The 25,738-nt window shown below is 46.2% G+C and overlaps 1 protein-coding gene across 1 annotated transcript in view; it reads left to right on the forward strand.

Moving 5' to 3' along the window:
• LOC129707882 (androgen-dependent TFPI-regulating protein) overlaps positions 1-25,738 on the forward strand; it is an 85,140-nt gene that overhangs the window by 24,013 nt on the left and 35,389 nt on the right. Inside the window, exon 2 of the mRNA XM_055653300.1 lies at positions 15,166-15,335. Coding sequence (XP_055509275.1) covers positions 15,180-15,335 — 156 coding nt within the window. The 5' untranslated portion in view covers positions 15,166-15,179. The remainder of the gene's footprint in view (positions 1-15,165; positions 15,336-25,738) is intronic.

Below are 25,738 nucleotides of genomic sequence, written 5' to 3' on the forward strand. Positions count from 1 at the left end.
CGTTCCATGGCCTGCCCTCATGAGGCGCACAGGTTTAGCTGCCTCTCTTCCCGCAGCAGCGGTTTGCATAGCCCCGTATATTTGGGGTTGCGGGCAGGTCTTATATGCACCAATGTTCAGTCGAGTATCCCAAATTTGGGAACATCTTAGGCGTCAGCACACTCGTAGTGCAACGGGATAGTCTCATCCTGGGAGAACCACCTTGGTGATCATGGCGTCTCGCCTGCCAGGTGAGTATGATCCGTGGAAAACGAGCAAAGGCGGTGACATCTTCACCCTTCTGTTAGGAGCTTCAGAATTTGCTGCTTTTAGCTCTTGTCTGCGAGTCTGCTGACCCAGCTGCCTGCGGATTTGCCTCTGGAAAGGCCTGCTCCTGCAGGGCTTTGTTTGGGAAGATGGTCGCGTGGAGGAGCCATGTAGTGGCCCACGACACCCAGTAGCTCTTCCTGATCCTGCTCCCCTGGCATACTGCTGTTCTCGTCCGCCTGCCCAGCGTTTAAGCCAGCCCAGCCCTGGCCTGGCCTCCTTAGCTAGCCTCAAAAGAGGGAGCAAAAGGGTGTGCTATAATTTGGAGGAGGCATAGCTCAAACTCCGCTGTTGCATCAATCCCTCGACAAGGGAGATGGCTAGTGCAATAGCACTGGGGTAGGAGTGTCAGCTCCCTTGGCATTCAGCCAGTGCCCCTTTTTTCCTGGAGGTTTTGAACTCCATGACCTCCTCTGGCTTGGGGAGACAGACATACTTATTTTTGCTGTCTCCAACCTGTTCCAGTGTTGGAGGAAGTTGATTCCTATAGAACCTGTAATTTTGGTAAGATTTTTGTCTTACCTGTATGTATAGGCTGCCTGCCGTTTTTCAGGCGGCATTCTAGCGGTTCCCGGGCGGCGATTCTGCTTGTCAGGAGTCTGCAGGGCTGCCGGTCGGGTTTTTAAATTTCCCGCCGGTCCACTGCTGTTCACCAAACAGCTGTTCAGCGGACCGGCATCAGCGCAGCTCCCTGTCAGCGGTCCGCAGCCTGTGCGGTCCCGTTTGCGCCTATCCCCCTCCACAGTCGGCTCCTTCGCTGGAGTCGAACGGGGGCCGCTTCCTCCCCCTGGAGCAAAAAACCACAAGGCCCGATAAAGGTAAGTACTTACCTCACGTCCTTGGATGCGGGAGCGCCCGACTCCCGCTGGCCGCGTTGCACAGCTGTGCGATAATGCCGCACCTGCGCACTGGGCTGGGATCTTCACGGAATCACTCACGTGACTCCGAAGTAAAATTGGCTTCATAAGTTGTAAAATTGCCCCTAGTGTGTGTAAATTAGTGTATAGGGTGATTGCGGATTCGGTGGGCCGAAGGGCCAGTTTCCGCGCTGCATCTCTAAAGTCTAGAGTCTAAAGAGACTCTGTCTCATATGACATTACAGTGCATTCAGAAAGTATTCAGACCCCTTCACTTTTTCCACATTTTGTTATAGAAACATAGAAACATAGAAATTAGGTGCAGGAGTAGGCCATTCGGCCCTTCGAGCCTGCACCGCCATTCAATATGATCATGGCTGATCATCCAACTCAGTATCCCGTACCTGCCTTCTCTCCATACCCCCCTGATCCCCTTAGCCACAAGGGCCACATCTAACTCCCTCTTAAATATAGCCAATGAACTGGCCTCAACTACCCTCTGTGGCAGAGAGTTCCAGAGATTCACCACTCTCTGCATGAAAAAAGTTCTTCTCATCTCGGTTTTAAAGGATTTCCCCTTTATCCTTAAGCTGTGACCCCTTGTCCTGGACTTCCCTAACATCGGGAACAATCTTCCTGCATCTAGCCTGTCCAACCCCTTAAGAATTTTGTAAGTTTCTATAAGATCCCCTCTCAATCTTCTAAATTCTAGAGAGTATAAACCAAGTCTATCCAGTCTTTCTTCATAAGACAGTCCTGACATCCCAGGAATCAGTCTGGTGAACCGTCTCTGCACTCCCTCTATGGCAATAATGTCCTTCCTCAGATTTGGAGACCAAAACTGTACGCAATACTCCAGGTGTGGTCTCACCAAGACCCTGTACAACTGCAGTAGAACCTCTCTGCTCCTATACTCAAATCCTTTTGCAATGAAAGCTAACATACCATTCGCTTTCTTTACTGCCTGCTGCACCTGCATGCCTACCTTCAATGACTGGTGTACCATGACACCCAGGTCTCGCTGCATCTCCCCCTTTCCCAATCGGCCACCATTTAGATAATAGTCTGCTTTCCTGTTTTTGCCACCAAAATGGATAACCTCACATTTATCCACATTATACTGCATCTGCCAAACATTTGCCCACTCACCCAGCCTATCCAAGTCACCCTGCAGTCTCCTAGCATCCTCCTCACAGCTAACACTGCCCCCCAGCTTAGTGTCATCCGCAAACTTGGAGATATTGCCTTCAATTCCCTCATCCAGATCATTAATATATATTGTAAATAGCTGGGGTCCCACTACTGAGCCTTGGGGTACCCCACTAGTCACTGCCTGCCATTGTGAAAAGGACCCGTTTACTCCTACTCTTTGCTTCCTGTTTGCCAGCCAGTTCTCTATCCACATCAATACTGAACCCCCAATGCCTTGTGCTTTAAGTTTGTATACTAATTTTTTATGTGGGACCTTGTCGAAAGCCTTCTGGAAGTCCAGATACACCACATCCACTGGTTCTCCCCTATCCACGCTACTAGTTACATCCTCGAAAAAAATTCTATGTTACAGCCTTATTTTAAAATTGATTCAATTCATTTGTTTTTATCATCAATCTACCCACAATACTCCAGAATGAAGAAGCGAAAACAGGTGTTTAGAAATTTTTGCAAAGTAATTAAAAATAAATAACTGAAATATCACATTTACATAAATATTACATAAATACTTTGCTCTGACATTCAAAATTGAGCTTAGGTTCATCCTATTTCCATTGATTATCCTCCAGATGTTTCTGCAACTTGATTGGTCCACCAGTGGTAAATTAAATTGATTGGACATGATTTGGAAAGGCACACACATGTCTATATAAGGTCCCACAGTTGACAGTGCATGTCAGAGCAAAAACCAAGCCATGAAGACGATGGAATTGTCCGTAGACCTCCGAGACAGGATTGTGTAGAGACAAAAAATTTCTGTAGCATTGCAGGTCCCGAAGAGCACAGTGGCCTCCGTTATTCTTAAAAGGAAGAACTTTGGAACCACCAGGACTCTACATAGAGCGGGCCGCCCGGCCAAACTGAGCAATCGGGGCAGAAGGGCCTTGGTCAGGGAGGTGACCAAGAACTCGATGGTCACTCTGATAGAGCTCCACAGTTCCTCTGTGGAGATGGGAGAACCTTCCAGAAGGACAACTATATGCAGCATTCCACCAATCAGGCCTTTATGGTAGAGTGGCCAGACGGAAGCCACTCCTCAGTTTTTCAAAAGGCATGAGAAACAAGATTCTCTATTTAAGAAGGAACTGCAGATGCTGGAATATAGATAGTAGACAAAAGTGCTGGAGAAACTCAGCGGGTGCAGCAGCATCCATGGAGCGAAGGAAATAGGCAACGTTTCGGGCTGAAACCCTTCTTCAGTCTGAACTTTCCTTCGCTCCATAGATGCTGCTGCACCCGCTGAGTTTCTCCAACACTTTTGTCTAATTAACAAGATTCTCTGGTCTGATGAAACCAAGATCGAACTCTTTGGTCTGAATGCCAAGTGTCACGTGTGTCCTGGAGGAAACCAGGCACCGCTCATCAAGAAGGGTTGAAGAAGGGTTTTGGCCCGAAATGTTGCCTATTTCCTTCGCTCCATAGATGCTGCTGCACCCGCTGAGTTTCTCCAGCTTTTTTGTGTAACTTCGATTTTCCAGCATCTGCAGTTCCTTCTTGAACACCGCTCATCACCTGGCCAATACTATACCTATGGTGAAGAATCGTGGTGATAGCATCATGCTCTGGAAATGTTTTTCAGCGGCAGGAACTGGTAAACTAGTCAGGATTGAGGGAAAGATGAACGGAGCAAAGTACAGAGAGATCCTTGATGAAAAGCTGCTCCAGAGCGTTCTGGACCTCAGACTGGGTCAGAGGTTCACCTTCCAACAGGACAACGACCCTAAGCACACAGCCAAGACAATGCAGGAGTGGCTTTGTGACAAGTCTGTGAATGGCCCAGCCAGAGCCCAGACTTGAACCCGATCGCACGTCTCTGGATGGACCTGAAAATAGCTGTGCATTGACGCTTCCCATCCAACCTGACAGAACTTGAGAGTATCTGCAGAAAAGAATGGGAGAAATTACCCAAATACAGGTGTGCCAAGCTTGTAGCATCATACCCAAGAAGACTTGAGGCTGTTATCGCTGCCAAAGGTGCCTCAACAAAGTACTATGTAAATGTGATATTTCAGTTATTTCTTTTTAATTACTTTGCAAAAATTTCTAAACACCTGTTTTCGCTTCTTTATTATGGGGTATTGTATGTAGATCGATGATTTAAAAAAAAATAATTTAATCCATTTTAGAATAAGGCTGTAACGTAACAAAATGTGGAAAAAGTGAAGGGGTCTGAATACTTTCTGAATACACAGTACTTAGGTTCAGGACCAAGGTGCATTAGATGTTGAATCTGCATTAATAATACCTTTCCTCACAGGTCCCACCTTAGGAAATAACCCTGAAAATGTCACACCACCATACAGCAGGCATGTTTCCTCAGCTACTGACATGAGTTGCCAATGTCGCCACTCATTGCAAGGAAGCTATGGGATAGGGATGGCAGAATCTTCCCATGGAAGTCAAGGGTCACACAGTTGAACAACACAAGTAAAAGGCTGCCCCCTTGTGAAAAAGGACTCTTTTTGAATATAGAACAGCATAGCACAGGAACAGGCCCTTCGGCTTGCACTGTTTGTGCCAAACATGATGCCATTAAACTGAATTCATCTGCCTGGGCCTCAGACCAAGCATAATTGAGATTAATAGGACAGGGATGTTATGATCAGGCTTAATATGGCACTGGTCAGACCGCATTTGCAGTATTGTGAGCCGTTTTGGGCCCCATATAGGAGGAAGGATGTTCTGTGGTTGGGAATGGTCCAGAAGAGGTTTACTAGAATGAAAGAATGAATGAATTAATAAGTTTATTGGTCAAGTATTCACATACAAGGAATTTGCCTTGGTGCTCCGCCCGCAAGTGATAACATGACACACAGTGACAGTTAAGAATGATACATAAAACATTAAACATGAATAATAAAACAATAGAATGATCCCAGGGATGATTGGGTTAACGGCACTGGGCCTTCCTCACTGGAGTTTAGAAGGATGAGGGAGGACCTCATTGAAACTTACCGAATAGCGAAAGGCCTGGATAGAGTGGATGTGGAGAGGATGTTTCCACTAGTGGGAGAGTCTAGGACCAGAGGCCACAGCCTCAAAATAAAAGGATGTGCCTTTAGAAAGATGAGGAGGAATTTCTTTAGTCTTTGAACATTACCGCTGTGCCATTAGTGTGCATGACTAATCCAGTTAAATATTTCTGGGCCGGTCGCAACATTTCCATGAATTTTGAGTGGCCTATTGTTGCATGAGATAACATCTGCAACATGCTCAGTAGCTTTCATCTGAAAATGACTTGCTTTGAACCTACATTGATATTTGGTTGTAGATCTTCACTGCTTTAGCTCGATCGTAGCAGTGCTATCTGCCTTTTGGATGATAAACTTACTGAACGTCAATCATATATGATGCTTACTGGAAATCCAGCCTACACCATACGTAGGTGTTCACAGCAACAGCAGATACTGGCAATCCACACATAGAAACAAAGAACTGCAGATGCTGGTTAATATATAAAAGGACACAAAGTGCTGGAGTAACTCAGCAGGTCATGCAGCTTAGTTTAGAGATAAGACATGGAAACCAGCCCTTCGGTCCACTGAGTCCACGCTGACCATGATCACTTGTATACTAGTACACAATTTACAGAAGCCAATTAACCTACAAACCAGCACATCGTTGGAATGGGGGAGGAAACCGGAGCACCCAGGGAAAACCCACGTGGCCACGGAGAGAACATGCAAACTCCGTACCCATAGTCAATATTGAACCCAGATCTCTGGAGTTGTGAGTTAGCAATTCTATCGCTGTGCCACCCTGCCGCCCCTAAGCTTCTCTGGAAAACATAGATAGGTGACGTTTCGGGTCAGGACCCTTCTTCAGACATTGTATGGGGGCGGTCTGTGGGAGAATAGGACAAAGCGTGGCAGGTGAGAGGTGGGCGCAGATAGGGGGGCTTTTTGATTTGTTAGATGGTTGGAACAAAGGCTGGAGATTAGGAGGGGGGGGCAGCAGAATAATCAAGGACCAGTCACACCCTCTTCTCCCCTCTTCATCAGCCAAAAGGTACAGAAGTGTGAACATGAATACCTCTGGATTAAGGGACAGTTTCTTCCCAGCTGTTAGGAGGGAAGTGAACCATCCTACCACCAACTAGAGAGTGGTCCTGACTGACCTCATTGGAGACCCTCAGACTATCTTTGATTCGACTTTACTGGAAATTATCTTGCACTAAACGTTATTCCCTGTAACCTGTATCTGTACACTATAAATGGCCTGATTTGAATCATGTATAGTCTTTCTACTGACAGGATAGCACACAACAAAAGCTATGCACTGTACATCTCCTGGAGGACAGAGGATCTAAGGGGGTATAGGAACTGAAAGAAATTTTCATTAGGCGAGAAATAGTATTGGGTGGGCTAATGGGACGGAAGGATGATAAATCCCCTGGGCCTGATGTTCAGCATCCCATGGTCCTCAGGGGGATGGCTCTAGAAATCGTGGACGCATTGCTGATAATTTTCCAATGTTCAATAGATTCAGGATCAGTTCCTGTGGATTGGAGGATAGCTAATGTTATCCCACTTTTCAAGAAAGGAGCGAGGGTGAAAACAGGGAATTTTACTTCGGAGTCACGTGAGTGACTACGTGAAGAAGGGCTGTCAGTCCGCATGCACGTCATTACATCTGAAGCATGCACCAATGACTGACTGGCAGGAGCACCTAATGGAGAGGTGGTTCCAGAATTATCTGCTCTGTAGGAGGGAGCAGTATCAACATGGGTCTCCGTAGCAGCCCGTACCAGCGGCTTCATTCATGGGGCTGCAAAGTGTCTTCTGCGCTGGAGGGGGGAGTACACCGGGTCAGTATTTTCCTGACTCCGAGTTTGGAGCCACAGTGGGTGAGCATTCCCAGGGGCACGGGTCTGAAGTGCCACTATTGCCATCCATATTTACCATATCCTCACCATTAGGAGCACCCCTGGATGAAGACCTGGCCAACAATATTAATTACTAAACTAAGTGGGATCCGTTGGGTCCCAGATTCACACGGGAGGGCTGGTCCCCCAACGTAATATTTCACCTCTCCACCAATTCCAATATTGGTGGCCAGTGGGGGGGCTTTCTGGAGTGCTGGTATGGGTTCTTGTGGTGACAGCTCAGTCCCTCAAGCCTGATCTGCTGGCAGCTCACTCACGGCTGATGACTCATGATTATTCCTTGAAATTCCATTTCAAGCAGGGTGCATGGCCACCAAATTCAAATCCATGTTCCTACCATTTCAAGCAGGGTGCAAGGCCACTAAATTCAAGTGCAGTTTCTAACCACTAAGAGCAGGGTGCAAGGCCACTGAATTCAAGTGCAGTTTCCAACCACTTCAAGCAGGGTGCAATGCCACTGAATTCCAGTGCAGTTTCATACCATTTCATGCAGGGTGAAACCACCATAAAACCACTCAAAACTCCAAACTCACAGTTCTGTAGACATTCAGTGTTCAGTTGATTCACAGCTCAAACAAAGTCATGACCTCTCTGGCAGTAAGTAGTGCCTTTCAACCTGATGCCAACATTTGCAGCGTAGTGCCTTTCAACTTCAAGCCAAAGCACCCACGCCACCATTTGCAGTAAATAGTGCCTTTCAGCTTCAAGCCAAAGCACCCAAGCCACCATTTGCTGTAAGTAGTGCTTTTCAATTTCAAGCAAAGCACCCAAGTCACCATTTGCAGTAAGTAGTGCCTTTCAACCTCATCCCAAAGCACCCAAGCCACCATTTGCAGTAAGCAGTGCCTTTCAACTTCAAGCCAAAGCACCCAAGCCGCCATTTGCAGTAAGTAGTGCCTTTCAACTTCAAGCAAAGCACCCAAGCCACCATTTGCAGTAAGTAGTGCCTTTCAACTTCAAGCCAAAGCTCCCAAGCCATCATTTGCAGTTAGTGCCTTTCAACTTCAAGCCAAAACACCCAAGCCACCATTTGCAGTAAGTAGTGCCTTTCAACTTCAAGCCAAATCACCCAAGCCACCATTTGCTGTAAGAAGTGCCTTTCAACTTCAAGCCAAATCACTCGCCATCATTTGCAGTTAGTGTCTTTCAACTTCAAGCCAAAACACCCAAGCCACCATTTGCAGTAAGTAGTGCCTTTCAACTTCAAGCCAAAGCACCCAAGCCACCATTTGCAGTAAGTAGTGCCTTTCAACTTCAAGCCAAAGCACCCAAACAACCATTTGCAGGCAGTGCCTTTTTACTTCAAACAAACCATATTCTCATTTTCAAACCACATTAAGGGTACTCACAGTTGTGTAGACATTTGTTCAATGTTATTCAGAGCTCAGAGAGACGTGACCCTTGGCTTCATCCATCTTGCAGAAACTGAGTGAGGCACACCACTTCCTGGTTTTATAGTCCTTCCCCCTCCCTCCAGCAGGGGCAGCAGAGAGAATGGTGAATTTTTTTAAAACATTAATAGCTCTGACTTGTCATCGATGGGAAAAATCCTCCACACCCGTATGGCGGAGGGGGGCTCTGAGCAAGGTGGCCAAAAATGACGACCTGACTATGGAGGAGACCACTAACAGGTACCCCTCTCCTGCAAACTGTGCCTCCCTCAATGTGCCGGCCGTGAATCACTCCATCTGGGGTCACATTGGAGCGGGTGTCAGAGCCTAGGAAGTATAGCTCCAGAAAGTCCTGAAATTACTGGCCTCTGGTATCACGGCCTTTGCTAGGTCTGTAGATGGGGACCTACTGACCGATACTCAACAGGACGCAGTGGCATTACTTCAAAATAAATTGCCTGCACAAGAACGCAATCCGGCCAGCATCAAACCCCATGTTTTCTGTGCTGTGCAAGGCCAGCAACGTCCAGCCGGCCAATTATCTATTTGGGGAAGATCTGCCAAGGCAGGTTCGGGAGCTGGACGATGAGGCGAAGACCATCCCCCTCATGAGTAGGGCCCAAACCACACCTAGGGGCTCATCATACCGGGCTCACCCCTACGCACCCTACAGCAACAGGGGATACCTGCCTAGGGTCCCCGGAACTGGTGGAAGACACGAACTGGAGGCATCAAGGTCATTTTTAGGGGTGGGCCCCAGCCAGCCCATGGCAAGGATGCGCAGAGGGCACCCGCCACCAGCTCTACTTCCCAAACCTCGCGAGCGAAAACCAGCACCATCCGCCAGTAACTACTGAGGTAGGTCTACCTAGTTCCTTGTGGTACACCTTACACATGCCTCACGCACCGGTTGGGGGGAGATTGCAACATTTCTTGAATGAATGGTGTTGGGTCACAGGGGATCCGTTTATACTACACAGTTTATGAGGGTTCAAAATTGAGTTCATTATTGACTCATTACCACCCACACAACATTCACCAAACCGCACATATGTTTTCTCACACCATACGCAAGCTGAAATCCAAACTCTATCCAATAAAGAGGTCATTGAGAGGTCGCATCTGGAACCTCACCAATTTGTATCCAGTATATTTGCCAAGCGGAAAAAGGATGGAGGATGTTGTATCACCCTGGACTTAACGGAACTCAACACTTTTGTGCAGTATAAACATTTCAAAATGGATAACTTTGGCACTGCCATCCAACTGGTTTCTAAAAGTGGTTATATGGCATGCATCGACCTTAAAGATGCATACTACTCGGTATCTATTCACAGGGAGCACAGGAGATATTTGAAATTTAACTGGATGGGTCAATAATGACAGTTCAAAGCATTGCCTAATGATCTGACTTCAGCTCCCAGACTATTTACCAAACTACTGAAACCTATTCTGGGGCTACTACGAGCTCAGAATCACATAGTCATGGCATATTTGGATGACATTCTAATCTTTGGGGTCCCCATGGAATCAGCAGAATCATCCGTCTCAGCCACCAAACTCATGTTTGAAAGATTGGGTTTTCTCATCCATCCAGTTGTCCAAATTGACACCTACCAGGGTTATTGATTACCTGGGGTTTACAATTAACTCAATTCACATGTCAGTGACTGCTTAGGGGCAAACAATTAGAGTTAAGTAAAGCCTGCAACGACCTTATTGTTAAACAAAAGCCATCAATTAGACAAACAGCGAGTGTAATTAGCAAACTAGTGGCTGCATTTCCAGCTGTGTGTTACGGGCCTTTGCACCATCAAAATTTACAACGTGCAAAGGAACAGGCACTCAGATCCCATGCTGGCCAATTCAGTAGACCAATGCGATTGCCAGCCGAGGCCATTACTGAATTACAATGGTGAACATACGTCATAGCTCCAGGAAAATTTTGCTGGTTACTCCATCGGTCGTCTTACAAACCGATGCAAGCGGCCTAGGATGGGGAGCAACTGATACCATCTTCAGCTGCAGTGGTAGGTGAAATGAGCAGGAGTCCTTAATTCTTCAGCAACATGCTATTAACTACTTAGAGTTGTTGGGGGCACTCTATGGGCTCAAGGCTTATTGCAGCACTATGCAACATGTGCATGTTCAACTTCAGATTGACAACCCAACCGTGATGGTGTATGTCAATCACATGGGTGGTGTTAAGTCTGTATCTTGTGATAGATTGGCAAATCTTATTTGGCACTGGTGTATTGCGAGGGACATTTGGGTCTCAGCTATCTACCTAGCAGGTAGATACAACACGGTGGCGGACACCAGATCGTGGATATTCAAGGACAACACAGAATGGATGTTGAATCGTGCAGTATTTAACGACATAATCACCCGGTGTGGCATTCCAGATATTGATTTGTTCGCATCGAGATTAAATCACCAGTTACCCAAATATGTGTCCTGGGAGCCAGACCCAGGGGCAGTGGCAGTAGATGCATTTTCTCTACATTGGGGAGGAATTTTTCTGTATGCATTTCCCCCATTTTGCCTCATCGGCCGATGCTTGGCAAAAATCAAGCAAGACAACGCCACATGCATTTTGGTAGTGCCTGACTGGCCTACACAGTCTTGGTTTCCACAAATCCTGGGAATGATTACACAGCCTTTCATGGCTGTCCCCAAGAGCAGGGAACTACTCGTTCACCCAGTAACGGGGAGCAACTATCCACTTCATGACCGGATCAATTTATTGGTTTGCAGATTCCGAGGAGACCATACCTGGGGCTCGGACTGTCTAAACGAACCGTGGATGTGATAACAATGGCCTGGAGGGACAGTACTCAAAGACAGTGCATCTCTCACATCAAGAAGTGGGAGTTGTTCTGTTCTGTCTCAAACATGTCGTATGACACAGCACGCATCACGGATGTCCTGGAGTTCCTATCTGCCCTGTTTCATGACCAAAACTTAAGCTACAGTGCCATCAATAGTGCCAGAAGCGCACTATCTTCCTATTTAATGGTGGGGTCAGGGCACCGGTCGGTAGGGACGCACCCTTTAATAACTAGGTTCATGAAGGGCATTTTTAATTCCATACCACCCTGGTCCCGGGTCACGGACATTTGGGACGTGAGCTTGGTTCTTACACTGCTTTGCCAGTGGGCACCAGCTCCCTCCCTACCCTTATCTAAGCTCACCCTTAAGGTGGTCATGCTGATGGCGCTGGTAACTGCACAACGAGTCCAGACGTTGCACAAGCTGCGTCTCGACAACATGACCACCAATGTAAATGTAATAACCTTTTTCATAGATTATTTGATCAAACAGAGCAGGCCAGGGTTGCCAGGGCTCAAGCGAGAGTTCCTGGCATACCTCGAGGATCCACGGTTGTGTGTCGTATCACATATACACCATTACATAAGAGTCAATAAAGGCCTCAGAGGCTCTGAGCTATCGGCCCTATTCAGTTATAAAAAGCCTTACCACAAGGTATCAACACAAACCATTCAAGATGGTTAAACGAGGTACTGGCGAGTGCAGGAGTGAACATTTACACTTTTAAATCTCACTCCACCAGGGCTGCATCTACGTCGGCAGTGAGAGCAATGGACGTTCCCCTCAATAACATCCTAGCGGCTGCAGGATGGGCCAATGAACAGATGTTCCACCGGTTTTACAACAAACCTATTGCCGGACCAGGGGTGTTTGCACGTACCATTTTAGGTTCTGTTTTGTAGTTTCCCCCCAGGATGGGAGGGGTTACTATTATTTTTCTTTTCATATTAAAGCATCAGTATTATTACCTAACTACGTTATGTCTGAATGCTTTACTTTTTTCACTCATCCATGGTCAATCCATTCAGTGTGTGACGCCTGGACTCGTATCCGGCGTGAAATCACAGAGCTTTAAAATCTTCACGTAGTCACTCAAGTGACTCCGAAGTAAAATAGTAAGATTAAACTAGAACTTACCAGTTTGAAGTTTGATCTTGATTTTATGAGGAGTTACGATGAGCGATTACGTGCCCACCGCTCCCTCCCTCCCTCATACTATCAAGGTCATCTGGTAGTTCCAGTTCTTCAAAATCTTACTATCCTCAGGTCAACTTCTCTTATCTGTGATTTCACACCGCTGCTTTGAAGATTGACGCGCATGCGGACTGACGGCCTTCTTCACGTAATCGTTGATTATTTGAAGTGCGTAAGCAGCGCCCCCACCAACTGACCGGCAGGAATTCCCTGCCACAGAGGGCAGTGGAGGCCAAATCACTGGATTGATTTAAGAGAGAGTTAGATAGAGCTCTAGGATCAAGTAGAATCAAGGGATATGGGGAGAAGGCAGGCACGGGTTATTGATTGGGGATGATCAGCCATGATCACAATGAATAGCGGTGCTGGCTCGAAGGGCCGAATGGCCTCCTCCTGCACCTATTTTCAATGTGACAACAGGGTCATGACAAGAGGCGGCATGGTGGTGCAGCGGTAGAGTTGCTGCCTGACATCGCCAGAGATCTGGGATCGATCCTGACCCGGGGTAATGACGATATGGAGTCCATACGTTCTCCCCATGACAGCGTTGGTTTTCCCCGGGTGCTCTGGTTTCCTCCCACACTAACGACATACAGCTCTGTAGGTAAAGATTGTAAATTGTCCCTAGTGTGTCGGGGATCGCTGGTCAGCACGGACTCAGTGGACCAGTTTCCGCTCTTTAACTCTAAACTTCTTCTTCTTATCGAGTCTTCTTATCTCATGTAGATATGGTGGTAAATAAAGCTTTTGGTGTGCTAGCCTTTATAAATCAGAGCATTGAGTATAGAAGTTGGGATGCAATGTAAAAAATATACAAGGCATTGGTGAGACCAATTCTGGAGTATGGTGTACAATTTTGGTCACCCAATTATAGGAAGGATGTCAACAAAATAGAGAGAGTACAGAGGAGATTTATTAGAATGTTGCCTCGGTTTCAGCAACTAAGTTACAGAGAAGGGTTGAACAAGTTAGATCTTTACTTTTTTGAGCGCAGAAGGTTAAGGGGGGACTTGATAGAGGTCATTAAAATGATGAGAGGGATAGACAGAGTTGACGTGGATAAGCTTTTCCCATTGAGAATAGGGAAGATTCAAACAAGAGGACATGACTTCAGAATTAAGGGACAGAAGTTTAGGGGTAACATGAGGGGGAACTTCTTTACTCAGAGAGTGGTGGCCGTGTGGAATGAGCTTCCAGCGGAAGTGGAGGAGGCAGGTTCGATTTTATCATTTAAAAATAAATTGGATAGGTATATGGATGGGAAGGGAATGGAGGGTTATGGTCTGAGTGCAGGTAGATGGGACTAGGGGAAAATAAGTGTTCGGCACGGACTTGGAGGGCCGAGATGGCCTGTTTCCGTGCTGTAATTGTTATATGGTTATATGGAGTCCACATCAAGATAAGAAATTGTTCAGCTAGAGTGGAACACACTTCTCGGCATCTGCAGACAATGGTGTTGGTCTTGAGCTTCTTGTGCGTGGTAGCAGAAAGATTGGTGGAAGCAGGGTCGCGACGTGAACTCTCATTCCTTGACCCCATCTCTAAACTAAACTAAACTAAACTAAATAAGATCTACAAAACTAAACAACATAATTATGAATAAGGGGTAAGCCATTTAGAACGGAGACAAGGAGACTTTGTCTCACAGAGAGTTGTGAGTCTGTGGAATTCTGTGCCTCAGAGGGCGGTGGAGGCCGGTTCTCTGGATGCTTTCAAGAGAGAGCTAAATAGGGCTCTTAAAAATAGCGAAGTCAGGGGATATGGGGAGAAGGCAGGAACGGGGTACTGATTGTGGATGAACAGCCATGATCACATTGAATGGCGATGCTGGCTCGAAGGGCTGAATGGCCTACTCCTGCACCTATTGTCTATTGTCTAATCCTATATTCTGCAGGCAGACATGTCACAACCTTTCAGTGATAACACAATATACAAGTTGAAGTCACAGTGAGCCATTGGTGCAGTGGGAATTTTTAAACGGACAAAATATATTTCACATTACCTTGTGTGTTAAATATCAAGTGTTAAGTAATTGTTATTCCACTTCCACAGTAAAATGACCGTTCGAAAAAGGTTGACTTTTGTGTGTTTGGAAACATGATGTAAATGGCACTGGGTGATAATTAGCAAACAGTGAGTGCTCTGTACTTTGCATCCCATTTCAAGAAACAATGAACCCTTTGAATGTTGCATCTACATTGCACAAGTACCAACGTTAAATGCCATTGACTGGTCTATTAACAATTGGCAATCATGTTCACTTTTTGTGTGTTGCCAAAGAGTTCACTACTCTGATTTTAGTTAACAACCACCCAGAGAAACAGGTAAAGCAAAAGCATTGGCAAAAATATAATGATTTGGTTGAAAACTAGTGTAAACTATGTGATTGATTTCAATTGTCGAGCTTGTTTCACCCCATCCTGCATGGGCAGTGGTATCATCCAATGGGATTATATGATTAGAGTAAAGCTTCCAACTCTGACCTCAGTTTCAGGTGCAAGCATGGCTTCAACACTTCTGTCTGCAGTGTTTCATATCACCTCTTTTGGATGGTATCTGCTTCTTGTACATGTGCTTCTCAACACTCACGCTGACCACGCACCCACCGGAGTGTTCTTATATGCTGGTCAGTGGAAGTACCTCACCTTCCTCAACTTGGTAAGTCATTCTTTGCTCTCAATCATCCTGTTCAGTGAATGATCATGGAATGTGCATTTGTGGGGGGCGGCACGGTGGCGCAACGGTAGAGCTGCTGCCCTATGCCCCTGTCCCTGAGGTACAGTGAAAAACAGTGAAAAGTACACTGACACTACCCCACCCACTGGAGACAAATTTCAATTTTGCCAAAGCCAGTTAACCTGCGGTGCGGTTCCCGGAGGTTTTTGTCAGTCTCCCTATCTGCTTCCACTACCTGCAACCTCCGGCATCCACCTGCAACCTCCGGGAACCGCACGGAAACCTGGGTGGGACGCAAAGTCTCCAGAGGTTTCCGTTCAGGTTTCCTAAGTGGGACAGGGGCATTACAGCGCTCAACTCTCTGGGTTTGGTCCTGACTACGGGTGTTGTCTGTACAGTTTCCTTGTGACCGCGTGGGTTTCCTCTGGTGCTACAGTGTCCTCTCACATTCCAAAAACTAACCCTAACCCTAATCCAAATACGTACAAACTTGTAGGTTAACTGGCTTTGGCAAAATTGAAATTTGTCTCCAGTGGGTGGGGTAGTCTCAGTGTACTTTTCACTGTTTTTCACTGTACCTCGGTACACTTGACAAATAAACTAAACTGTAGGAGGTGATCGCTGGTCGGCACAGACTCGGTGGGCCGAAAGGCCTGTATCCACACTGTATCCTTAAAGTCTAATTTCTAAACAATAGGCGAGGAAAGAGAATGACGTACATAGAATTACAGATGCTGGTTTACAAAAAAATACACAAAGCACTGGAGTAACTCAGCGGGTCAGGCAGCATCTCTGGAGAACATGGATAGGTGACATTTCGGATCGGGAACCTTCTACAATAGACTATAGATGCAGGAGTAGGCCATTCGGCCCTTCGAGCCAGCACCACCATTCACTGTGATCTTGGCTGATCATCCACAATCTGCTATCTTTAAGAGCCCTATCTAGCTCTCTCTTGAAAGTATCCAGAGATCCCGCCTCCACTGCCATTTGAGGCAGAGAATTCCACAGACTCACAACTCTCTGTGTGAAAAGGTGTTTCCTCGTCTCGGTTCTAAATGGCTTATTCTTAAACTGTGGCCCCCGGTTCTGGACTCCCCCAACATCGGGAACATGTTTCCTGCCTCTAGCGTGTCCAAACCCTTAATTATCTTATATGTTTCAATAAGATCCCCTCTCATCCTTCTAAATTCCAGAGTATACAAGCCCAGCCATTCCATTCTCTCAGCATATGACAGTCCCGCCATCCCGGGAATTAAGCTTGTAAACCTACGCTGCACTCCCTCAATAGCAAGAATGTCCTTCCTCAAATTAGGGGACCTAATCTTCAGACTGATTGTGACTGAGATTCTTGATTAGTATGGATGTCGGAGGTTATTGGGAGAAGGCAAGAGAATGGGGTTGAGGGGGAATGATAGATGATTGATCAGCTGTGATTGAGTGGTGGAGTAGACATGATGGACTGGATGGCCCAATTCTGCTCCGAGAACAGAGATTTAATTTTTTTTCAGAAAATATCCCAAATAAAGTAACCCCCATATTTGAAAAGTTCAACTTCCAAAATCCAAAGACATTGCTTGACAGTGATCACCAATAACTACTCAATTAGGAATGCCTTTACACCTAACTACACTGGCCCTAACATTGTTATGACATCATTAGCTTGTGTAACATCATAGCATGGCAGTGATTGGAATGCCAAGCCTGTCAATGAAGAATGATGCAAAGGATGAACTGTTGCAGTTCTGGGCGCCCCATTACAGGGACGATGTGGCGGCTTTGGAGAGGGTGCAGAGGTTCAAGTTCAAGAGTTCAAGAGAGTTTATTGTCATGTGTCCCTGATAGGACAATGAAATTCTTGCTTTGCTTTAGCCCACCATAACATAGTAGGCACGAATACAGAACAGATCAGTGTGTCCATATACCTAAGGGTCGTGCCATTATACTGCTGAACCCGTCGGCACAGGAGTGGTGCAGTCCGGAGGCGGCCCTCAGCCGGAGGGTTTAAAAGGCAGGGTTTGGGTGCCATATTTTTCTGGTTTCGTCTTCCCTTCAACCGGGAGGAATACAATAAAGGTGCTTCTCAACACTGGACTTCGTGCCTCCTTTTGAGACCCACGCACCACAATTGTATAAATATATACACACATGAATAAATAAAGTGCAAATAAACAGGATTATTGGCTATTAATGTTCAGAGTTTTGTCCGAGCCGAGTTTAATAGCCTGATGGCTGTGGGGAAGTAGCTATTGCTGAATCTGATCGTTGCAGTCTTCAGGCTCCTGTACCTTCTACCTGAAGGTAGTGGGGAGATGAGAGTATGGCCCGGATGGTGTGGGTCCTTGATGATGCTGCCAACCTTTTTGAGGCAGCGACTGTGATAGATCCCCTCGATGGAAGGAAGGTCAGAGCCGATGATGGACTGGGCAGTGTTTACTACTTTTTTTATAGTCTTTTACGCTCCAGGGCGCTCAAGTTGCCGAACCAAGCCACGATGCAACCGGTCAGCATGCTCTTTATTGTGCACCTGTAGAAGTTAGAGAGAGTCCTTCTCAACATACCGACTCTCCTTAGTCTTCTCAGGAAGGAGAGGCGCTGATGTGCTCTACTTCACCAGAATCATGCTTGTATTAGAGGGTTTTGCATGTTTGTATTAGAGGGCATTAGAGGCACGCAACAAAAAAGCTTTTGTCCCATGCTAACTAGTCAGTGAAAGACAACACATGATTACAATGGAGCCATTTACAGCGTACAGATACATGATAAGGGAATAACGTTTAGTGCAAGATAAACGTTTGATCAAAGGTAGTCCAAGGATCATCAATGGGGTACATGGTAGCTGCTCTCTGGTTGTGGTAGGATGGTTCAGTTCCCTGATAACAGCTGGGAGAAGGTGTGAAGGTGGCATAAAGGCTTCCACAGTCACCTGTAGCTTGAATTTCTTTACACAATTCACTCCAATACTGGCTTGCATAATGCCTGGCTGCTCTGTGCGTGGATACTTTTGCAAGCTTTAAGCCTTTAGTTGTGTTGTTGCGTTCAGTCATATGCAGCACGGTGGTGCAGCGGTAGATCTGCTGCCTTACAGAGCCAGAGGACCGGGTTTCATCCTGATCTCGGGTGCTGTCTGTACGGAGTTTGTATGTTCTCCCCGTGACCTGCGTGGGTTTTCCCTGGGTGCTCTGGTTTCCTCCCACACTCCAAAGACGTGCAGGTTTGTAGGTTAATTGGCTTTTGTAAAAATATAAAATGTCCCAAGTGTATAGGATAGTGCCAGTGTACTGGGATGTACTGGTTGGCGTGGACTCGGTTGGCTGAAGGGCCTGTTTCCGCGCTGTATCTCTAGGGTCCAAAGGAACTCAGCGGGTCATCCAGCATCTCTGGATAGGAGACGCTTCGGGTTGGGATCCTTCTTCAGTCACTGATCGCTGGGCGGCAAGGTCTTGGTTTACAGTCTACAGTTTAGGTTATTGGCACGTGTACCCAGGTACCGTGAAAATCCTTTGTTGCGTGCTATCCAGTCAGCACAAAGGCAATACAGAACCACAATCGAGCCATTTATAGTGTATAGATACACGATAAGGGGATAACGTTCAGTGCAAGGAGGTCGAAGGGCCTGTTTCCGCACTGTATTTGTCTAAAAGTTGGAACTGCACGCAATACTCCAAACATTTGTCTGAATCAGTGATAACATTACTTCTTCAGCATCTACTCCACTTAGTGCCAGAGAAAGTTGATCCCATTCTGATGGCACAACTCTCGTCCTGTGTAATCTTCTGCTGCCAAAACAAATAGTTCATCAATAAGCATTTCAAAGCTGTGTACTCATTATGACCTGCTGTGTGCAAATGCTACTGCCTCGCCTAAGTTGTGACTGCACTCCTGCACTGTTTTGATGTGTAAGCTGGGGACTAGTTGCATTTTAATTATTGGTGTAATGAATGATTGTTTATTTGTAAAGCAATCCCAAATCAACAAAATGGGGGCTTGCCCAAGGGAGATTTTGCGCTCAAAACTGGGGGATACCCCGCGGAGGTGAATTCCATCATCTCTGGGCGATGGGCAAGGCTGCCACGCAAATCTGTGATGAGAATATACTGTATGAATATCTGGAATAACTTAAATGTTTCGGTTAAGGTTTTGTTTGGACCAGTTCCATCTCTGAAAACAACGATAAAATAAAACATTGCTCTCTGTTCAGAAGTTCATAAGTCCCAGGAGAAGAAGTAGGCCATTCAGCCCATCATGCCCACTCTGCCATTCAATCATGGCTGATCTATCTTTCCCTCTCAACCTCATTGTCCTGCCTTCTCCCCATAACCCCTGACATCCGTACTAATCAACAATCTATCAATCTCTGCCTTATCCTCCACAGCCTTCTGTGGCAATGAATTCCACAGATTCGCCACCCTCTGGCTAAAGAAATTCTTCCTCATCTCCTTTCTAACAGAACTTCCTTTAATTCTGAGGCTGTGGCCTCTGGTCTTAGACTCTAACACTAGCGTAAGCACCCTCTCCACATCCAGGCACAGCAGGCAGTGAAGAAAGCGAATGGCATGTTGGCCTTTATAACAAGAGGAATCTAATATAGGGCAAATAGGTCCTTCTGCAGTTGTACAGAACCCTAGTGAGACCACACCTCGAGCATTGTGTACAGTTTTGGGCCCCTAATTTGAGGAAGGAAATTCTTGCTATTGAGGGAGTGCAGCGTAGGTTTACAAGTTAATTCCTGGGATGGCGGGACTGTCATATGCTGAAAGAATGGAGCAGCTTGGCTTGTACACTCTGGAGTTTAGAAGGATGAGAGGGGATCTCATTGAAACATATAAGATTGTTAAGGGTTTAGACACGCTAGAGGCAGGAAACATGTTCCCGATGTTGGGGGAGTCCAGAACCAGGGGCTACAGTTTAAGAATAAGGAGTAAGCTATTTAGAAACAAGGAAACACTTTTTCTCACAGAGAGTGGTGAGTGTGTAATTCTCTGCCTCAGAGGGCGGTGGAGGTGGGTTCTCCAGATGCTTTCAAGGGAGAGCTAGAGAGGGCTCTTAAAAATAGCGGAGTCAGGGTATATGGGGAGAAGGCAGGAACGGGGTACCTATTGGGGATGATCAGCCATGATCACAGTGAATGGCGGTGCTGGCTCGAAGGGCCGAATGGCCTACTCCTGCACCTATTGTCTATTGTCACTCTATCCAGCCCTGCTGTGAGTCATAGACGTAACAGTCTTTACTTTTAGTATTTAGTTTATAGATACAGCACGGACACAGGTCCTTCATCCCACTGAGTCACCGACTAGCAATCACCTATACACTGGCACCATCCTACACACTGGCACCATCCTACACACTGGCACCATCCTACATCATTTTACTGACACCAATTAACCTACAAACCTGCACGTCTTTGGAGTGTGGGAAGAAACCAGAGCACCCGGAGAAAACCCACTTGGTCACGGGGAGAACATGCAAACTCCGCACCCATAATCATGATTGAACCTGGGTGTCTGGTAACAACGTTATCGTTGCACCACTGTACGGTGTCATAGAGTCATACAGCTTGGAAACAGACCCGAGTATGAAGAGATACGTTTGGAAGGGTATGGACCAAACACAAGCAAGTGGGACTGGTGTAGCTGGGACATGTTGGCCAGTGTGGGCAAATTGGGCCAATGGGCCTGTTTCCACACTGTATCACTCTATGACTCTAATTAGGCCATTCGGCCCATCAAGTCTACTCTGCCATTCAATCATGGCTGATCTATCTAACCCACCTAACCCCATTCTCCTGCCTTCTCCTCATAACCCCTGACACTGGGGTCAGTATATAGTATGGGTTTGTAGTTTAATTGGCTTCTGTAAAATGACCACTAATGTGTAGGGTGTAGGAAGGAACTGCAGATGCTGGTTTAAAGGGAAGATGGACACAAAATGCTGGAGTAATTCAACAGAACAGGCGCCATCTCTGGATAGAAGGAATGGGCAACGTTTCTGGGTCGAGACCCTTCTTCAGACTCACACCTCCTCCTACTTATCCTTGGACCATGATCCCACAGATGAGCACCAGGCCCTATTGTGTATGGAGTGAGCAACATAGAACTCAGGTGATCGATGGTCAGCATGGCAAGCCGAAGGGCCTGTTTCCATGCTATATCTCTAAACTAAATAAAACTGATGCAACATGGACGTCCCTTGACCATACACTCTTATCTCCGGCATTTCAATCTCCAATGGAATGTGCCGAGAAGAATTACGAAGGATTTTTCAGATGTTTGTCGATTAACAGTTAAACCAAGAAACTGATTTCCCAATCTAGTGGCTAATTCAATCCTCGCAGCGATGTTCTATAAGTGGGGGAGTCTAGGACTAGAGGGCACAGCCTCAGAATAAAAGGATGTACCTTTAGAAAGGAGATGATGAGGGAAGTCTTTAGTCAGAAGGTGGTGAATTTGTGGAATTCATTGCCATAGCCGGCTGTGGAGGCCAGGACATTGGATATTTTTAAGGCAGAGATTGACAGGTTCTTGATTCCAACGGGTGTTGGGGGTTATGGGTTAGAAGGCAGAATACGGTTGAGAGGGAGAGATAGATCACCATGATTGAATGGCAGGGAAGATTTGATGGGTCAAATGGTCTAATTCTGCTCCTATAATTTATGAAACCCCCATTATCACTCCTATTCAAGTGATTTCATTCGGAATCCATTTTCCAAACCCAGGAGACCACTTCAGCTTTTGTGAATGCTTAGTTCTTGTAGTTAAAGTCATGGAGTTATAGAGATTGATGAAGGTGGGCCAGCGAATGTTGTCCAAGTGAACTCAACTCGGTCATTTTGCAACTCAGCGGCACATTCTGATCTCTTTTGTTCACAGTTCACAGTTTTCAACAAAGATTTCTTCGAGCGTGTTGTAGAGCAGAGAGATCTAGGACTACGTAAATAATTCCTTTAAAATGGTGGTGGTCAAGGAATAGGTGACATTTCGAGTCGTGACCCTTCTTCAGACAGAGGGTTTTGACCTGGAACGTCACCTATTCGTTTTCTCCAGAGATGCTGCCTGACCTGCTGAGTACTCCACCATTTTGTGTCTAGCTTCAGTGTAAACCAGCATCTACAGTTCCTTCCTACATAGTTGGACTGTTGTGTTCAGTTTTGGTCAACCTGCTTATAAGACTTGTCCCACCCCTGTCATTCCTTCTTCTCCGCTCCCGTCCGGCAGAAGGCAGAAAGCGCGCACCACCAGACACAGGAACAGTTTCTTCCACTCTATTATCAGGCTTCTGAACGGTCCTTCCATAAGCTAGGATACTGTCTGATTCACTTCTGCCCAATTGCGGACATTAGACTTTGTCTCTGGAACTGATGCGCTACAATGCTGAGAACTATATTCTGCACTCTGTCCCATTGCTCCATCTACTGTATTTGAGTTTAGCTTAGAAACATAGAAAAATAGGTGCAGGAGTAGGCCATCCTGCCCTTCGAGCCAGCACCGCCATTCAATATGATGATGGCTGATCATCTAAAATCAGTACCCCGTTCCTAATTTTTCCCATATCCCTTGACTCCTTTAGCCCTAAGAGAGAAATTTGACACTCTCTTGAAAACATCCAGCGAATTAGCCTCCACTGCCTTCTGTGGCAGAGAATTCCACAGATTCACAACACTCTGGGTGAAGAAGTTCTTCCACATCTCAGTCCTAAATGGCCTACCACTTATTGTTAAACTGTGACCGCTGGTTCTGGACTCCACAACATCTGGAACATTTTTCGGGCATCTAACCTGTCCAATCCTTTAAGAAATTGGTATGGTTCTATAAGATCCCTTCTCGTCCTAAATGCAAGTGAATACAAGCCCAGTCAACCCATTCTTTCATCATATGTCAGTCCCGCCATCCCGGGATTTAACCTTATGAACCTACGCTGCACTCCCTCAATAGCAAGAATGTCCTTCCTCAAATTTGGAGACCAAAATCGCACACAATACTGCAGGTGCGGTCTCATCAGGACCCTTCACAACTGCAGTAGGACCTCCTTGCTCTTAACTCAAATCATCTCGCAATGAAGGCCAACATGCCATTAGCTTTCTTCACTGCCTGCTGTACCTGCATGTTTACTTTCAGTGACTGATGTACAGGCACACCCAGGTCTCGTTGCACCTCCCCTTTTCCGAATCTGATGCCATCCAGATAATAATCTGCCTTCTTGTTCTTGTCACCAAAGTGGTGAACCTCACATTTATCCACATTATACTGCATCTGCCCACTCACCCAACCTATCCAATTCACCCTGAAACCTCATAGCATCCTCCTCGCAGCTCACACTGCCAACCAGTGTTGAGTCATTTGCAAACATGGAGATGTCAGACTTAATTCTCTCGTCTAAAACGTTAATATATATTGTAAATAACTGGGCTTCCAGCACCGAGCCTTGTGGCACTCCACTAGTCACTGTCAACCATTCTGAAAAGGACCTGTTAATTCCTACTCTTTGTTTCCTGTATGCCAACCATTTCTCTATCCACGTCAATACCCTACCCACAATACCATGTGCTCTAATTTTGCACACTAATCTCTTGTGTGGGACCTTGTCAAAGGCTTTTTGAAAGTCCAGATAGACCACATCCACTGGCTCTACCTTGTCCATTCTACTTGTTACATCCTCAAAAAATTCCAGAAGATTTGTCAAGCATGATAGAGAGAGTACAGAGGAGATTTACTAGAATGTTGCCAGGGTGTCAGCACCTAGGTTACAGAGAATGGTTGAACAAGTTAGGTCTTTATTCTTTGGAGCGCAGAAGGTTAAGGGGGGACTTGATAGAGGTCTTTAAAATGATGAGAGGGATAGACAGAGTTGACATGGATAAGCTTTTCCCACTGAGAGTAGGGAAGATTCAAACAAGGGGACATGACTTGAGAATTAAGGGACAGAAGTTTAGGGGTAACATGAGGGGGAACTTCTTTACTCAGAGAGTGGTGGCTGCGTGGAATGAGCTTCCAGTGAAGGTGGTGGAGGCAGGTTCATTTTTATCATTTAAAAATAAATTAGATAGTTATATGGACGGGAAAGGAATGGAGGGTTATGGTCTGAGCGCAGGTATATGAGACTAGGGGAGAATACGTGTTCGGCACGGACTAGAAGGGTTGAGATGGCCTGTTTCCGTGCTGTAATTGTTATATGGTTATATGTTAAATGATCCATGCTGACTATGACTGATCCTGTCACTGCTTTCCAAATGCGCTGCCATAACATCTTTAATAGTCGACTTTAGCATCTTCCCCACTACTGATGTAAGGCTAACTGGTCCATAATTGCCCGTTTTCTCACTCCCTCCTTTCTGAAAAAGTGGAGTTACATTGGCTACCCTCCAGTCCACAGGAACTGATCCAGAGTCGAGAGAACATTGGAAAATGATCACCAATGCATCCATGATTTCAAGGGCCACCTCCTTGAGTACTCTGGGATGCAGACCATCAGGCCCTGGGGATTTATCTGCCTTCAGTCCCAACAGTTAACCTAACACCATTTCCTGACTAATGTGGATTGCCTTCAGTTCCTCTCTTTCTGCCATTTCCTTGTTTCCCATTATAAATTCACCTGTCTCTGACTGTAAGAGACATATATTTGTCCACTAATCTTTTCCTTTTTACAATTGCATTGAATTTATGTATAGTATTATCTGTTCTGATTGGATAGCATCCAAAACATAGCTTTTCAGAGATTCATTGTGATCATGGCTGATCGTCCCCAATCAATAATCCATGCCTGCCTTCTCGCCACATCCCTTGATTTCACTAGCCCCTACAGCTCTATCTAACTCTCTCTTAAATCCATCCAGTGACTTGGCCTTCCCTGCCCTCTGTGGCAGGGAATTCCACAAATTCACAACTCTCTGGGTGAAAAGGTTTTTTCTCACCCCAGTCTTAAATGGCTTTTATTCCAAGACTGTGGCCCCTGGTTCGGGATTCGCCCAACATTGCGAACATTTTCCCTGCATCTTGCTTGTCCAGTCCTTTTATAATTTTATATGTTTCTATAAGGTATCCCCTCATCCTTCTAAACTCCAGTGAATACAAGCCTAGTCTTTTCAATCTTTCCTCATATGACAGTCCCGCCACCCCAGGGATCAATCTCGTGAACCTACGCTGCACTGTGAACCCCAAGAAGTGAACCCCAAGAAGGCTACCGGCCCAGATGGAGTCCCTGGTAAGGTGCTCAAAGCGTGCGCCCACCAGCTCACTGCCATCTTCACCAGAATTTTCAATCTCTCCCTGGCCCAGGCAGTTATTCCGTCCTGCCTAAAATCAGCCACAATCGTCCCTGTGCCGAAGAAGTCTCCCATCACCAGCCTTAATGACTACCGTCCTGTTGCCCTCACTCCGGTAATCACGAAG

Source organism: Leucoraja erinacea, chromosome 2, assembly GCF_028641065.1.
Source record: "Leucoraja erinacea ecotype New England chromosome 2, Leri_hhj_1, whole genome shotgun sequence".
Lineage (NCBI taxonomy): Eukaryota > Metazoa > Chordata > Chondrichthyes > Rajiformes > Rajidae > Leucoraja > Leucoraja erinaceus.